Genomic DNA, 18,542 nt, shown 5'->3' on the forward strand with positions numbered 1-18,542 from the left:
AGTCTAAAAAAGCAACTCCCCAGCACCAACCTCCTAGGAAATAATCAGGAATAATACTATTTAATTAATAACTCTTAAGAACAGCTGCTTAGAACCAGCACTTTAGAATAATGACGTCTAAAATTATTCTTGCAGCTCTGCCTGCTCCTGTTACAAAAATCTTGCTTTTTAGCTTTGCGTGTTTCACTTCTGCACACAATAAAATTTCCATAATTTAACAACTTCCTTCCAACTCCTGAAACATTGCAAATTTGAATAAATTGTTCTATGCATATTGCTCTTCCCATGCAAGTTAAAACTCTTACCTCTCTTTAGAGTTGTAGATATTCTATTTTGCATTCTCTTTAATAAAGAGAAGTCCTGACCACTTTTTATGTGGAGATGATGCCAATCCATGCTGGACTGGTGGAAGTCCTTTCATGTCCCCATTGGAATGTAAAATGTATTATTTTCCTTCAAAATATTTTTGCACATGCATACATTTTTGACCAAGATAGCTGATTGACTACATGAAAGAGTAAAAGTGCATTAGAGCATTCTGAATTATGTAGTTGTAACTTTTCCAATATAGCCTGTAATACTAAGTAAAAAGCATAGTTGGCATTTCCACTTCCCTACTAATAACCTTCAATAAAGATTATTTTATATTATTCTTTAGGAATGCTAACAAGTAATAAAATAAAAGGTGAATATATTGGAATGTGAGTAGTTGCTGCTGTCCTTTAAACGTAGTCCTATATCCTTGGGCAACGTACAGGATCTCCAACGTTTTCATTAGTTATTAATTGTACTTGCTTTACTAGTTTCATTCTAGAGACAGAAATATCACTGGCTCTTGACACACTAAATATAACTCTCTATAATGCAAATGTCATATAAAACAGATACAAGAAAATGTCTGTAGCCTTCCTTTCATAAAAGTGCTTTCTCTAAACCACTTTGCCCCTTTTTAAGTACTCCGAAAATAAAGCAAAATGGTAGTTCCTTTCTATAGGCAGATGATTAAACATTCTCACCATTATATAATACAATTTCTGTTTTATTTTAAACATACTTTGCATGATATAAAAATATTGATCACAGTGAGCTTTAACAATTGTTACTGCTATAAACAGAAATGCTGCACAATGGTTTTAGTGGAAATAAATTATATAGTCATTATCTCTTTAAAAAAAAAAAATCACAAGAAGGAGAACCTAGGCTGTTTGGTCATTGGCAGAAAATAAGTCCTTACTGAGTTCTTTACAAAACATGAACCCCAGTTATTTTCTACATTTGCTTTCCACATCTTGAGAAAAGCACAATGTGTCTGTCTCTGAAAGCCCCACAGGGTCTCTGGTGAACATTTCATTCCAAATATTAGCAAAGTTTCTGTCGTTCCTTTGTTCTAATGGAAAGATGTACACCAAAATAGCAAGTAGTGCTCTCTTCACTAATTCATAAGTGGTCTTTTCCAATATGTGGGTACACAGCGGCACACTTCTTCACTAAAATAAAATCCAGCATCACAGCGTTTCGTTCGGACTGTACACGGCGGTCTGTAACAACTAAAGAAGAGAAAAAGCAGGCATTAGTGAAACGTGATAATTTGTATTAACCTGAAGTAGAATCTGTGCACGTCTAGATTGCCATTTCTCAATGGCATATTTAATTCATATCTTTTAACTTCTGTTTATGTCCTTGCAATCACTTTCAACTGCACTAGTCTTCACAAAAGACAATGAAAAGAATAATGAATGTTATTGAAGAGAAACAATTCTATTGCAATAGATACTCATGGATATTTTTAATATATTGCCTGGCAGTAGTCGCATTCTAATCTTGAGTAGTACTCTTTAAAGTTTAATTTTGAAAATACAGTAATATTTTTCTGTACTCAGATTGGCTTGTTATGACCTGCTGCCAGCTTAAGGTGGCAATCCCGAATCAGGTGATAATCAAATCTGCCACCTTCTTACCCAGGACTGTTTCTCACATTATTCACTAATGCAATAAGCCTAAGAGCAATTTGTCTATATATGTTACACTGTGACTGATCATGAAAATGAGAACATACTTCCTTCAAGTTGCAGACTCCTCTAGCCACTCTCTGAGGCCAGTGGGGATATATCTACAGCTCATATTGCACCTATGTGCATTCTGAAGATCAGAGCCTGCATGTTTATGATAAATCTTAAAGGACAAAGAACAGAAATAGTCCCCATTTGATTAAAATAATTTACCAGAAATAGAGCATTACACCACACGTCACATCTACCTAAGAAGCATCAGGTTTTTTTTTTCACAGATTCCTTGACTGAAAAATATACCTTATACAAAGATAGTATCTGTACTTGTCCCTGAACTCTTCCTTTTCCTATTTTCTTTTTCTATTAAAACAAGAACTTGACCTAAAATAACCTTACAATAACAATGCTAAATACTTTCTGGTGTATAATTGAGACAAAGTACAAGTCTGGGGTTTTTTTCAGATGCTGGCAATGAGTCAAAAGACAAAAGTATATGTTTGGAATTTCAACACAGTTCTACTTAAAACTTGTATTTAAATAATGTGTGCCTCTTCGTGAAACACTGATATTATGATCTATTATTATAATTCATACTTACTTCAGTTCAGAGACACTACGGTACACTATATTAAGGCAATGTCACTATCCTCTTCCCTAGGCAATTCTTGTTTCAGGCCTGTGGCTACTCTTATTATTGTTGCAGATAAGTTAATACGTTGTGTGCTTGTTTTGGATACCAAGTTACTACTTTGCAATAATTTGTTTATGATATTGAGGTCTGGATCACAGTTACATTAATTCAAGCCAGCTAGTTCAACCAAGGAACCTGGCTATGAGGAAAACAATAAGGAATGAGGAAGACTGCAAACATGACAAGTTATTATCTAGTCACATCTTGTTCGGTGTTTTCAATGTCATTAATCATAGATTATTTCACCAGTGTGGTCTCTGTAATTAAGGGAGCGACATAATTTTGTGCCACTTGATATATTGGAGATCAGTGTAACAGCTCATGGGAATCTCTCAAAGCCCTACTGATCTTTTGCCCAATAAGGTTTGGAAACAGTGGTAAAAGGCAACAAAAATCAGTGTCACTTGAGAAAGCGAGTGAACGTCACTGTCTTGCATGTTTGCCAAAGGATCTAATACTCTGAGCAAATGGGCCACCAGCAGTAGGTTCGTGCTGGGAAAAAGGTACTCTGTAGAGATGCAATGGATGGACCACTGAGCTCACCTGCCTCTTTGCCTACCTCCGCCATGAAAGTTATACCATTTCATGTACTGAATGCCTGTAAAATGAAGTAAGAGAAGGGGGCAGGGGCACAAAGCCAAACTCTTCCACCCACCTATGACATGTTGCACAAAATGAAATGCACCTATGTAATCATTAAATATGAGTTCACTTTGTTTAGGATTCGTGCCTCCTAGTGAACTGTGAACTTCAACTTAACTTACAGTCAACAGTGCTATAAAGCATGTCTCCCGTGTGAGTTTGTGACTAGCAGCAGCGAAGGTCGGGTTACTGCAGTCTTATCCTCATTTGGGACATTTCAACAGAGCGAGAAAGCCCCTCTCCTCCCCGAAAATGCTTTGCAGCTGAGGTGCCTAGCTGTCTGGCCCTGCCAAAACTGACCAAAATAAATTTTTGAGGTGATAGCACAGGGTGAATACTAGCAGAGTCATTGTAACTATATAAATGTGGTTTCCTTAGGAAACTCTGCTGAACAGTAAGACCAGGTCTTTCAAAAGATTGGGGCTGAATGCTGTTTACAGGGTGCTTTCGTGTGACAGATGTCTGGTTTGATGAGACCAATCTGAGCATGCTGGAGTGAAGATAGATGTTCAGTCAATATGTATAGTGCTGGGTGAGTCAGTGACAACTTTTTATGGTCAGTAATTGTGATTTTTTTTGCTACTGAATGCCCAGGTTTGTCATTTTGGACAGCCTAACAACTCCACAGATGAAACTGAAGTAGAAATGCTATTTTTAGTGGTGGTAACAGCACGATCACCTTAAAAGCCAATATGCTTTACAGTGGGTTTTTTCTCTTTTTCTTCCTTCCTATCCCGTGCTTTGTAAATGGCTTTGTATTCCTTTCCTCTGGAGCAGCGTATAGCATTAGAGGCAGAGGCGTTTTAGGCACAGCACATAAAAATGTTGGTGCTGCAAAACCAGAACCTACAAGGACTACTTCTCTGCAAGGGAACCGCCTAGGAAATGGCTACAGGATTCTGCTCATGTCTGGGTCTCGGGCATCTTGCGCAAAGTTATAGAGCGATACCTCAATTTATGTGGTCTCATAACAGCAATGGATCTTTCTTTCAAAGACAAACTGGATGTTGCAGGGTTTTTATTCCTTTTAGAGAAAGTTTGTGATGGACAGAGCCAAAATATGAGAAACCTATGCTCCTTTCTTAAGGAGGAGGAGAGATTGCATCAGATGTTTTCCTTGACAGGGATAACATCTACAGGGATATTGGTTGCAGAGCTACCGAGTAACATCATGTACAAATCTTTGTTTCTCCACACAAAGTGCTTAGAAAAGAGAAACAGCTAAAAGCACCCTATATCACATTGTTCCTTTAAAATACACACGGCTTCTATGTGCAGCACTGCTGGAAGTGTACACTAGAGTAGTACTAAAGCTTTGTAACGTGCTAGTGCTCATGTAGTCAGGTTGGTTTCTTTTCCTCTGCAAACATAAAAATGAAATAAAAGCTGAATGATAGAGAAGAAATGATTTCTTAGGTTTCTAGCAACTCTTGCATCCACTCAAAAGGCCAAACATAGGAAAACAGGTAATGCCAGTTATTATTAATCTTTTAGAGACTTCAACACAGGTCTCATTCCTAATATTAGAAATGTTTTCTTTATTCAAGATGAACTAATATATATCCATATCTGGCAATATATTTATGCCAACTAATTACATGTTATATTAAAAAAATACATAAGGTTCACTTTTGATAAGCAACAAATCACCACAGACATTTAAATGTCCTAAATTTCTATTTTCCATTTCCAGTGCCTGAACATTTCTGGAATTGTTATTTGCCATTTCTGTAATAGAAATAATTCCTATATATTAATAAGTGGTCTTTGTGCTCCAAATGGCATTTTTTTCTGTTTTAACAAACTCACTTTACACAAAAACTTTCCTCACAAGATATTGTTTGTTTCTCAGAACCTAAAGTCACTCACATTTTTATATATAGACTGCTACCACTACGGGTGTAGCAGTGGTGGAAGGAAAAGCTCCTGTGACATATAAAGAAATTGCAGAGTTTTCTGCCTGACCAAATCCCATTTTAAAGGATGGGTGTGGGCGGTCTGTTTTATAGTTGTATACGTCTATTTTTCACAGAAATCACACAGAGCTAAAAGAGTTTTTGTACACTCATAAATCTTCAGTATCAGTTGAGGGAAATGAAGGCTATGCAAAAATTTAGGAAGTGAAAATGAATGATGGTATCTCCAGAACTAATGCCTGAAATCTAATTAGGGATATTTGAGTTATTTGAATTGCAATATCCAGTTCCTGGGAAAAAGAGAGTGTGATTTTAAGTAGCATAAACAAAACAGGGAATTTGAACTTACAACTCATTTTCATTAAAAGAAAAAAAAACACATGAAGTAGTAGTAAGAGTATGAGAAACTAAACATGTTTTAAAATACTTACTCTGCCTAGTAGTTTCCTCTCAGAGATGATAAAAGTCATAGAAGATAAAACTGAATTGAAGAGAGGCTTTCTGTTTACTTAAGACTATAAAGCAATTCAACGAGACAGCTAATGACACAACCCAAAATTTTATACTTTAAACACAACGAAAGGGCTAAAGACAGAGTTCTTACCTGCATGTCTGGTGATGGAACCTTTTTCCTTTTAAGAAGCATTTATTGGGAGATTCTATACATTCACAGATGCATTTTGCAGGATTTAGCGGCTGATGTTTAGGACAGGTCTTTTTACATACACACTGGCACTTATCTTCATCAAATTCCTTGTTGGGCCCACAGGAAGCAGGGAGAAGTTTCTTTTTGCACATGCACTGACATGATGATCTGTCTAATTCTTTGTGAGGTCCACAGCTTGAGGGCCGCATGCCTCCTTTGCAGACGCATTGGCAGGTTTCTTCATCCAGCTCCTTGTTGGGTCCACAAATATGGAATCCTTCAGACGTGTCTAGAAATTCAGCAGAGAAGTTGCACAATTATCAGAATTTTGTCTCTACCCATCCTATATTTTTAAGGGAAGAAACGGTATTGAATTTGTACATTTTAAGGTGTTTTAAGAACAAACATATGTCCGAAGACAGGCAACAACCAGTAATAGTATCCATAAAGAAAAAGATTGGCTATTTACTTTTCATGTTTTTAATTTCTCCTTCAGGTAAATCAAAACACAGAACTACATTTAACCGTTTAGGCCAAACTGCTTACCAGAATCTCCAAGGTGAGAAGAGAAACCAAAATCATGCTGTGCCAAACATCTGCAAATTTGATTATTCCAGATATGATTTTTTGGACAGGTCTTGTTTGCCACGTGGCATCTGTGGAATGAAATATCCTGTTGATTTACTACCATAAAAACTCAAGGAAAAAAACCCACAACTTTTTTAGGTGCTAATTGTTTTTGTTTCACTCAGTTTCAAAAACCTTTCAAACAGCTTCAGCTCACTCAGTCTTATTTTTAACTCCTATCAAATCTGTTACTAATTAAGCTTCTCCCACTACAGGCGTGTTCAACCACTGGTTGAAGATACCTTCTCACATTTCAAGTTTTAGCTCTAACTTCTAGAAACTGGTATTTGTACTTTCCTAATGTAGTTTGGAAACAGATCTAACCCTTGAATGTAAGCCTCATATGAAAAATAGACCAGTATAAAAAAATTGCATGCCAAATACCTCATAGGTGATAACAGGCATAATTTTCTACGTTGATTTTTGCAGTATAAAAAAATTTTCATACATATAGACATCAAAATACAACTGATAATAGTTTCTGAATAAAGGCTGTAGACCAAATTCTAATTTCTAAAACAAAAGCAGATTATCAGGTTCCTTTCCCCTTTAACGTGAAAGTTATGTCACATTAACTGAGTCTTTCTCATCAGCCACTCCAATCCCAGAGAGCTTTCTTGAATCTAAAGATTTGGAGTTCAGCAGTGATGCTTCTTCACTTTTGAAATGAAAGACAATAAGCAAAGTAACCGTTTAATGCTCTTTACCTGCTGGAGTTTTGCAGCCAAGGTAGTGGTAAGCAAAGAAAGCAAAAAATCCTAACAGCAGGTGGTCTTTTTAAAGGACGACTGGACTGAACTTCACTAGTAGGTACACCACATAGAGAATATTTGTGTATTATTTGATCTTCCTTGCTTGCAATTTCTTTGTCACCACAGGTGACGTTACGACTTACAAGTCATGCCTAACTTTATGCACCCAGGCTGTGTCATTTATTCATTGTTTCTGTGGTATTTCTAAAATCCTCATCTGTTAAGACAGCACATACATTAGATGTTTTAAGCACTTTTCATTCCCCTGAGCACCATTACTCAAGCATTCAAAAATGCAGGTGCCGGGACACTCTTCCGTGATCATCATGCAAGTATACCGCTCCCCTTCACCACATTAAACGACTCTTTGCTTGTAAAGACGGCTGTAGTTTAACATCGCCCTGCATCGCCTCATGTTTTATCAAGCTGGTGTTTCCTGATTTCATTCTGCTAATGATCTCACTTTTGCTCCCTTCACTTGGCACATACGTCCTTCCGCCCGCCTCCTGATTCTGCTTCAGAAATAGTACGGACAATTTATGGACATACTTTTGTTTGCTTGTTTGTTTGTTTGTTTTTAAAACAGAATACAACTCACACCTGGAGCAGCCTGGCTTTAGCCAGAAGCATTTAAAACTAACTACAAAGGAAGCCAGGGTGACAGTATGAAGAAAACACCAAGTGCACATGAACCCATAAGATGACAAAGCTGACACAAAACGTAAGTTACCAGAACATGAAGAGAACAATATGTATTTCAGCGTGAGGGTTGGAGACACCCAGCAAAATGAACTGGAACTGCTTGCTTACAAATTCTATCTTGGTTGCTAGTACAGAAAATTACTGGGAGATATGGTTGAAATTTTAAAATTACTTATTATAATTTTTTAGGAAAGTTCAGGAAGCTAGAAAAAATAATCAGAGGCAAAACCACTTTGCAGAAAACTTCACTACCTCTTTCCAAATCATTGTCGACTCAACTAAAAAAATAAAAAATTTCAGCATGCTCATTTTGTTACCTGTCTGTGTCAGGACAGATTATCCCCAAGATGGGGAAACATTTAATGTGTACACCATACATCCAAAGTGCATCTAAAGCATGCTCATCAGCTCTGTAAGTGCTTACCTACAAACCATGACTGGATCTGAATTAAGTATACTGAAGGCCCCTCTGCTCCACCCCCACCCCAAATTGCTAAACTTCTAAAATAGAGTGACAATTTTCTCACTCAGTTGCATGTCTTGATGACATCCTATGTGAACAGAGAAGAGTACAACTGAAGATACCATAAATCCAAGAGGTATTCTGAAAGACTGGTTAACATGAAACGACATGCCTCAGTTCTGCAAGTACGTACAGGTAGCTACTACTTTTTAGAAGGAAAAAAAGGAAAAAAGTAGGAGGACAAGCAAAGCCCTAGACGTTAGTCATCAGAAAATATATTTTGTGCAGAAAATATATTTTGTATAAACAAAGATTGACTATTTGTATTCTATCTTACATGTCATTTCTCTCTTCTCTATAACACGTGCCTGTACATCGTGGCATAATCCAGCCTTGAATTCTTATTAGATCCCAAGTGTTACTACCCTAAAACCAGAGACTGTACTCTTAGGCTTTTCTTTTCAGTATACCTAAGAAAGTCATTACCATATTTCTGTCAAAATGAGCACGTAGACAAATACATGCACATATGCAGATCTGCCACTGTGACAAGAAAGTACATCGCCAAGTTTTACCTTTACAACAGTTTCACTAGCATTCAAACTTATAAATAAAAATATTGAGAACACTAGTACAAATTAAAAAAAAATCCAGTGGGATTCTGAAGAGCATTCAGGCACCCACCAGAAACATGTAAGTATCTTTCCTTTCCTTTCTAGAACGCAGAAGCACTGTGCTTGGGTTTTTTTGGTTGGTTGGTTGGTTTGGTTTTGTGGGTTTTGTTTTTTTAATTTATTTTCTTGTAAAAAGCCATAGATTTTTTTAAACTTAAAGACAGTACTTAACAGTAGATAAGGCCCATATATATTCTGTTCCAGTACTACTCAGTCTTACCTTTGTTGCAGCATGATTTCTTAATTCCCAGGACAGCCAGCTACCTGTGGGTACTGCTCAAAGTCTTGTAGCCGAATGCTTACTTCCCTCTAACTACAGGTAGCTGTTTCCTGGCTAGAATAAACTTTTGCACTGGTAATTACAACTGCTCTTAATCTGGGCACACTGAGAAGCTGCCAGCAGTCAGCATAATTTGACCTCATTATTGGCTCTTGGGTTTTGATTTTTTTATTTGTTAATTATGCAATTAATTAAACTATTAATAGTTTCTTTCCTAATATTTTTCTAATCTACTGTCTATGACCCATGTTTTGATGAACAAATTCAATAATTTGAATTCAAATAGAAGATAATCTGCATTTAGGTGGAACATGTCAGAAAGACATGAAAACACAGAGAAAACGACCGAGCTTACATCTCGGGGCATTTTGCACTATTCACTTGCCTTATTAAAAAGGTCTATAATTAATTCCAGTTTACCTTCTAGTCACTAGTTCTTCCATAAATCAGCTGTTAGTCTGTTATGTATTTTTGGCCTCCTAAATATTTATACATGAAATCATCACTCAGTCCTCTAAAATGAAGGGAAGGAGTTCTTCAAGCGTTTTAATAACACTTGCTTTGGAACCAGATCTCCTCTGTGACTTTTTTCATCCAAAATTGCCAAACAAATCAATATGCTATTTCTGTGGACTGTCAATTAACCTTTATTTTCCCTTCCCATTCTGTTTTGTTTTCACCTCTGGTATATGAAGACGTCCAAAAAGATTTGTAGTTAAAGGTTCCCTAAAAACAGGCCTTTTTTAAACAGTGTTTTAAATAAGAAAATATGGTTTGAGAGAGAAATGTGGTCTGCTACTTATTTGCAAAAGTAAGTATTTTTAAGTTTTCTTGATCACTGTTTGTTTGGTTTTTTGGGGTTTTGTTTGTTGTTTTTGTTTGTTTGTTTGTTTTTTTAAGAAGTTGATTTTACTGATGTTCCCTTTAGGCCTCAATTGCATTGTAGCCCTTTCCATGAAACAAACCCCGCAACCAACATTGTTCTTCATTTTTAAATCATCTAGCCCCGGTTTATCCACGGGGCAAAAATGTAATGTTACTTTAGTAACATTCTCTTCACGTAAAACAATATTGTCTCCTTTGCAAAATGCGATCTGCTACTACTACTGTGTAGTTCACCCACCTTAATTGTGAACGCTTCCAGCAATACTTTAAATCGAATTATATAGCCTTGCCCGTAATGCGAAAGGAAAGAAGAGTCTCATACTTACTGAGTTTGTGTTGCTGGCAAGGAGCGTCTTATGATAGAATGAACTTGTCTGTAAACATCCAACTTCGACATGCATCGGCAGGACGTGTGATTGGCAAAACTGACGGTTACGGGTTTGGGGCCATGAGAAAGAGGCACCGTGATCTCAAACAGCTATAAAAGAGAAAGCAAAGCAAAGAACTTTTTTTTTATAGATCAGTAACAGTACAACTAAAAATAATACAAGGACATGCAAAAAAAGCTGTAAGGAATTTAAGTTCAGGTTTTTGTTCTCTAGCATCATTCAGTGGCATATTCAATTATACTGCTAAATGATCATTATGTGCAAAACGAATACAATAGCTATGGTATGGCAATTAGCATTTTTAGTGTTGAACCCTGTTATGTGCTTGTTTGCTTACTATAACATTTAAACTAACATAAAAGAGGAAAATGTACAAAGAACTCATTTTTCTAAAGGAAATGACTTCAAATTGGCAGCCTTTTAAAAAATCTAAATCGGAACATTTGGAAGGTGCTTTAAAAAGTTGGGAAACAAGAGTAATTTAAAAAAGGGGTAAGCTACAACCTAATACATCAGTTGCACAATTACAAAAGATAGTGTAAAACAGCAATATATTGGACTTAGATCAAAACATTTTTGGGTGAACAAGTTTTGAACTGCAGCATACTATATATTTGACTTTCCAGAATTTGTATCAATGCAAATTATATGGTTACCCTAATGGAATGCATCTTGAACTATTGATTTTTTTCCAAGATATTAAGAAATAGCCACTATGAATAAAATAATCATGTATGTGAATGACTAAAATCCTAATTTTAGTGGGAAATGTAGCTCAACGGTGGAAGAGGACAACTTCAGCCATACCTTGTGGAAAAAACTGAACATGTGTTAAGAGACAAACAGTGAGACTCATTTCAGTATTCAGTTCAGGGCATCTCCTTTATCAAATTAAGAAGGCTTCACTGTAAGGCTCAAATCTCAATACTCTCCTGAAAAGTTAGTTAGGACAAATACTTTAGGTCAAAGCCTTAAAACAATTTTTTGGTAGTATTTTTCATAGGATAATAGTGCATTGTTGCCTTTTAGGCATTTAGTCACTTTCCAAAATATATTTAAGACTATTTCTGCATCTTCTGGGGACTTCGCTACCTTTAAAAACATGGTCATTAGTTATTATTCCAGTTTCAGCTGATGAGACTGTATAACAAGACTTTAATTTTTAGCCGAGATCTATTTGCAACGCTTTTTTATCATTAACAACTTTATAGTATGGCATATAGGCATGATGCAAATGTAATGAAAATATTGGTAATTTTAAATGATTCAAAACACAAAGTACATCTACAGGATGTCCTGGAAACAGTACCTTGCACTGAAGTAGGCAGGTGAGCCTGAGTACTGACAAGCAGGTAGGATGTATTCACCAAGTACCCGCAAGGTAAAAGGGCGCTTGTGTGGCCAGCAACAAAGTTCATGCTATTGATATACCTGAACTGTGCAACTTAAATCTAAACTGTATCAAGCATCAGCAACTCCAATAGATATTATCTATCTTACAAAACACATGGTGACATTATTTAGTCACTGTATCTTTAAAATTGGGAGTGCCATCATACAAGAACTGAAATGGCAGAAGTGTATTTGCAATTTATTCTGTTACAGAAAATTACAATGCTATTATTTTTGCTGCTAAAAGTACCGCATCCCTAGAATTAGTTTTAAATGTTTTTTTTTTTTTTTCCCCCCCACTAGAATCTAAAAATGCAAACTGGTATATATTTACTTCTGTAGAAGGAAAACCAAAACAGAAAATAGTTTCCTGCATCTTCCAAATACAATGAAAAAAACCTATTTGCCTAGGGAGCTACCATGGAAAGAGTTTCTCTTGTTAGACAGACTTCTAGCCAAAGCATATTAACATTTGGATTCTTGCTCCAGAGGCAAAATAAACAACACTTCTTAAAATTTTGGTCTTGAGTCATTAATAAGATTAAGGCTACAAGTCCACGCCTAGTTTAAAGTTTGGTATCAATAAAATTAATGCCTAAATCAATGTCTGCTTCTCTCGAACATAACTATCAGCAGATATACATCCAGGGTTTTCACTAAGTTCAACACAGACTTCTGGAAACAGACCTTCCAATCAATTTTTTTTAGACTTACAAACCTTTTTGGCTTCCAAACCCATATTGGCTCCTTTACCCTTATCTATTATAAAAGTTCCTTTAAATTAATCACAAAAGACATTCTTACCATGATGCCTCATCCAAAAAGAGCAATAATCATAACACAGAGCAATCATTTTCATACTAATATTTTATATGAAAATCGCTTTATGTACTTATTCATAAGAAAGATGGGGACAGACTTTTTAGCAGGGCCTGTTGCAATAGGACAAGGGGTAATGGTTTTTAATTAAAGAGGGTGGATTTCAATTGGATAAAAGGAAGATGTTTTTTCCCAATGAGGGTGGTGAAACACTGGCACAGGTTGCCCAGAGAGGTGGTAGATGCCCCATCCCTGGAAACATTCCAGGTCAGGTTGGATGGGGCTCTGAGTAACCTGATCTAGTTGAAGATGTCCCTGCTCACTGCAGGGGGGTTGGACTAGATGACCTTTAAAGGTCCCTTCCGACCCAAAGATTCTATGATTTCTTTTTAAAATATCCATCTGTTCGAAGGCCATCGTAGGTTTTGTAATAAGCACAATCTAAACAGGAAATCGGAGAGGAGGAAGGTGGTGGTGTAGATAGGAGACAGAAAGGACCACGTTTATGAAAAACAGCTTTCATTTCTGCATACAGTACATATTTGAGAAAATATATGCCGAGTTCTTTGGGTATGTGTTTTTTAAATATGGATCTTTAAACAGCTGGCAAAATTCACCTACATATGCAGGACTTGTATTTTTTTTTTTTTTTTTAAGAAGTTGTGCTTTTGGAAGGACAGCACAACTGTTGAGACCTCTGAAAATCTGGACAGCTAAGAATCTACAGCTAAGAAAGCCTTTACCATATTAAGTATCTTGTAAGAAAACCGATTCCTAAAACACATATATGAATTGAGGGACAGAACAGAGTATGGGCTTAACTACACCATTAGACATGTAGAGAGAATCTTCTGTTTTCTCCGCTCTCTTATAAGACAGTATGAACTTAACCTCATGAAATTTAACAAGGACAAGTGTAGAGTTCTGCCCCTGGGGAGGAACAACCCCATGCACCAGTACAGGTGAGGGGCTGACCTGTTGGAAAGCAGCTCCATGGAGAAGGACCTTGGAGTCCTGGTAGACAGTAAGTTATCCATGGGACAGCAATGTGCCCTGGTGGCCAAGAGGGACAAGGGTATCCTGGGGTGCATTAAGAAGAGTGTGACCAGCAGGTCAAGAGAGGTTATCCTCCCCCTCTGCACTGGTGAGGCCTCCTCTGGAGTATTGTGTCCAGTTCTGGGCTCCCCAGTTCAAGAGAGACAGGGAACTTTTGGAGAGAGTCCAACGAAGGACTATGAGGATGATTAAGGGACCGGAACATCTCTTGTATGAGGAAAGGCTGAGAGACCTGGGGCTGTTTAGCCTGGAGAAGAGAAGGCTGAGAGGGGACCTTATCAATGTCTATAAATATCTGAAGGGTGGCTGTCAGGAGGATGGAGCCAGTCTCTTTTCAGTAGTGCCCAGTGATAGGATGAGGGGCTATGGACATAAACTGCAGCACAGGAAGTTCCACCTCAACATGAGGAAAAACTTTACTGTGAGGGTGACGGAGCACTGAACAGGCTGCCCAGAGAGGTTGTGGAGTCTCCTTCTCTGGAGACCTTCAAAACCCGACTGGACGCATTCCTGTGCACCCTGCTGTAGGTGATCCTGCCTTGGCAGGGGGGTTGGACTAGATGATCTTCAGAGGTCCCTTCCAGCCCCTAACATTCTGTGATTCTGTGATAGAACTTGCTTTTCGAAAGCTGAAGTGAAAACCCACTATAGGGAGAACCGATAAAACTTAGTAACTGAAGATAAGTGTGATTCTTTGCATGGACCAAACTGCAGCTGACTAGAAAAAAGGGTATGTTCTCTTCCTCTGTTCTTGGAGTAGATTGATTTTCCATACTGCAAAGCGTAGCAGACTCCAGACCACTAGAGGTGGCAGTGTAGGACTATTGCTACAATTCCAAACCACCTGAAAGAGGTTCCTATCAGCCCAGCTGTCCTCCTGTTCAGCCTCAGGAGTACACCAAGAGAAATTTCACTAAAACACCTAAGACGTACCAATTTGTGAGCGGAAATGATGGTGAACATGAATTATCTTAGTCTACATTTATCCTTCCATTTAAACTGTGAAAGGTATTGGTTTAGACGTGAATATTGCTAACAACTCTTCCCATAAACACTTTACTGGTGCAATGCAAAAAAAGCCTAAACAATGTAAAGGTAGACTAGTTTCATTGACCTCACTGAATTACCTTCAGTTTGTTCAGGTAAATTCTCTTAATAGGAACATGTTTTACATCACCCACTAGTAGCTACTGTTTATACATAAAGTAAAACAAAGCCAACTATTTATGTTAGAGATTATATTATATTAGGTATTACATTTCTAGCCCTCACTTTTGAGAAGTGCTTAAAATGATACATGAACTAGCATTTTGAAAAAGAATGCAAACCGTTTCCTTAATGGAAGTGATGGAAGTGAAATACTGTGGTTGGAATTACTGATTTGTTCTTCCTACACTTTTTATTCCTCTGCACATGTTATTAGAATACTATATTCTGATGCATACTGAAAAAGGAGATATTTACTCTCTTCTGAAAATAAAAATATATCAAGAAGGGATTTCACAAGAAATAAATTCTTGAAAAGTAGTCTTTTACAAAAAACGTATTTAATACTCAGAATAATTCTGTTTAAATAATCTCTGGCATTTTGAAATAAGATTTATTCTAAAGAAAACCTACATTCTCCTCCCAGCTATGATAGCATCATCTCTAAATCCAATGAAGCTATTTAAATATGAGTAAACTCTCAATATACATAAGTTGGGTTTGAATTATCATCTTAATAAATCATTTCAAATTAGGTAAGATCTGACCTTCTTGAATGGTTTCTAGGTTTGTTAGCATCGCTAATTTATTTCTTGCTCATTTTCCTCATCCAATGGAACAATAAGCTCAACATCTGTTGTCACTACAGGGTATGTTTGGCAACATGTAAAAGCTAAATATCAATTGAGAAATCCACCATAAGATCTCTGTATGAGGCTGGTTCTTGACTCCCTTCTTTTCTGGCAACATTGCTAGTTGTGGGTACCATTGCTGGTACCCACATTGCCATATGGGTACCTCTTCTTGGAGATCAGATGGCTTATATTTCTGTTTGATACCTCATTCAGTAAAGGATTGATTTTACTGTATTTTGAGAGGCCCAAATCTTCTTTCCCTTCCCAACTTCAAATCAGTAGAAATTGGACTAATTCATCACAGATTCATTAAGGTTGGAAAAGACCTTTAAGATCATCAAGTCCAACCATCAACCCAACACCACCATGCCCACTAAACCATATACTGAAGCAAAATGCTATAGTCAAAAGGGAAAAGACATGTCTTTCAGGTCTGCCCAAGGGCCAATGCCTAAAGACAGACATTCAGGACTAAAGACTGCAAAGAACAAGCTTCAGTCCCCTGAAGAACATGAGATCCAACAGTAGTAGGAATTAGGGCAATTTTTTCAAAGTGGAAACCTTCTATGGGTTGTACTTTTGAGAAAAATGTTAGTAATTATGCTACATTAAACAGCAAATGAAAGTACATTAAATGAACATTGCTAGAGTTAGAGGCAAGTACTCAAAAGTTCGTAGAAAAATTCAGACTCAACTTGCCCATGCTGTCCTGTATATTTGTGCTAGCAACACTGCACTGAGGTCAGGAAACCAGTGAAAAACAACCAAAGCAATATGGGATAGCATAATTTAAGACTATTACATATAATAAAACAAAACAAATCCCAAAATTGCAGCCAAAGCTCTGCCCTAACCTCTTCCGTATGAGCTAATATCATAAATAACATACTATTAATCTCAGCATATAACACACTAATGAAAGCTTTACGTAACTGAACAGCAGAAAAACTTACATAGTTAATGCATTTCAAACAACTTAACATGTGCCACTCAGCCAGTCTAAGGCTGTTTTGTCACAGACACCCAGCTTGCAAGTCCTGCAGTCCTCCTCACCATTTCTAATATTTTTTTTTCAAAGCACTGTGTTCAGCCCTTGTTTCCTTAGGTCTTCGCCCACTATGATGATTGTCCATACCAACTTCCCCTCATTTCAGCCTAGCCAAAGTTTCCCTTTCAGCCAATCAGCCCATGAAGCTTGATTTCCCTTCCCTCTTTTTGGGCTCCTTAGCATAATTTTTAGCATTCTGGCACACAGACATCTTGTCCCATTTACTTTTGGATCAACCAGGTTCCTTCCTTCCCAACATGATAAAAGTGGGAGTATCAATGACAGGCTCTCCCTAGAAGATGGGATTTAGGTGCCCAGATCTGAAACTGCATCAGATTTTTCTTCAGCTCCAAGTTATAAAATGTTCTAGTTACAAACATATCCAAGTTCCATTTGCTTCCGAGGTCTTTTTTTAAACACTTAAAAGTATGCAGACTGTCTCAAAGATAACAAAACACACATTCCTAACGCAAACAAACAAGTACCATATCCTTTACCTAAAAGAAGGGAACACAAAATTTTTTTTCAGAGAAAAAAAAAATCCCAATTTTTTTTTTAACTGTAAAGCCATATACACTTTGCTCTCACTCTGGTCTACGGAAAAGCAGAACCACCATTTTTGCTGAAGTTTTAAAGCAAAAAGCTAAAAAGTAAGACCACCACATCAAGCTGAGTCAGATATCTGGCAGACAAAATTTCAACCCCCACTGTTTAAAGAATAGCGAAGTTAGGCTGAGAATGACAATAAAGTTTATAATGGAATATGTTGGATAATCTTTCTGTTAGGCTGCTTCAGCTAGAGTTGCTTACTATTGAACAAGACTATGTGTGACTATAAATGTTTTTTCCCCGCTTTTTTGTGTAATGAAAAAATTCAAGAGCCTTGTACAGCAAATGGCTTAAATGGAAATTTTGTGCTAAAAACATGACAGTCATTGGTACTATATGGATTTTTTAAAAAATAGTTTTGGTTGCAGGACATTTTTTTTATTATTATTTTTTAAAGGATATGTATTTCCTGTAGTTGCCATTGACAATTATCAAGACGACTTCATATCTGTCTTTCAACCTAGCCAAACTTGAAATGCTCATCTTCAAAAATGAAGGATGGCAATTTTTCTTCATACGTTTTGACTACACAATTTGTAATAAGGTGTATTTTAGGCTTAATACTTAACCTTCATTCCACTGCACCAGCCAAAATTAAATGGCAGCATATCCTACAGACCCAAATGCCAGCTTCTTATGCTTGTATTTTCTGTCTCCCAGTACAGACAGGTATTATAATTAAAGAACTTTTCAGACTAACACAAAGGTAAATTAATAATTAGATCACTTCTGCAATCATGTGCGCAACTACTACAAACCTTTTTTTTTTCCTGATTGTCATTCTTTTACACATCCATTTTTTAAATCCTTGGAGATCAGCGCATATTCTCTGTACTGTACTTCTCAGGTGAGAAGCACAGCAACAGGACACTGGGCAAAGGTGTCTCTGACTTGCTCTACCCAATCAGACTTGGCCTTTGGCAGTCCACAACCTGCAATTACTGTGATGCCAAGTGCACCAGTCCCCTTCTTCCCAACCTTGTTATTTCTTTGGCTATCCTTGCCAGAGCTGCGTGGTCCCACAGACCACGCCACATAGTAGGCTCTTTTCAGTTCCCACACGGGCAGTGCTCTTCTTTTATCCATTTATAGAGCTACAGT

The 18,542-nt window shown here is 37.1% G+C and overlaps 1 protein-coding gene across 1 annotated transcript in view; it reads right to left on the reverse strand.

The window, feature by feature from the left end:
- Positions 1-699: 699 nt before the first annotated feature.
- VEGFC (vascular endothelial growth factor C) overlaps positions 700-18,542 on the reverse strand; it is a gene marked incomplete at its 5' end in the record, with an annotated part of 81,895 nt that continues 64,052 nt past the window's right edge. The window contains 4 exon segments of the mRNA XM_081999456.1: positions 700-1,547; positions 5,863-6,193; positions 6,451-6,560; positions 10,614-10,765. Of these exon segments, the coding sequence (XP_081855582.1) occupies positions 1,433-1,547; positions 5,863-6,193; positions 6,451-6,560; positions 10,614-10,765 (708 nt within the window). The 3' untranslated portion in view covers positions 700-1,432.

Source organism: Phaethon aethereus (assembly GCF_964289735.1).
Source record: "Phaethon aethereus genome assembly, chromosome: 4".
Lineage (NCBI taxonomy): Eukaryota > Metazoa > Chordata > Aves > Phaethontiformes > Phaethontidae > Phaethon > Phaethon aethereus.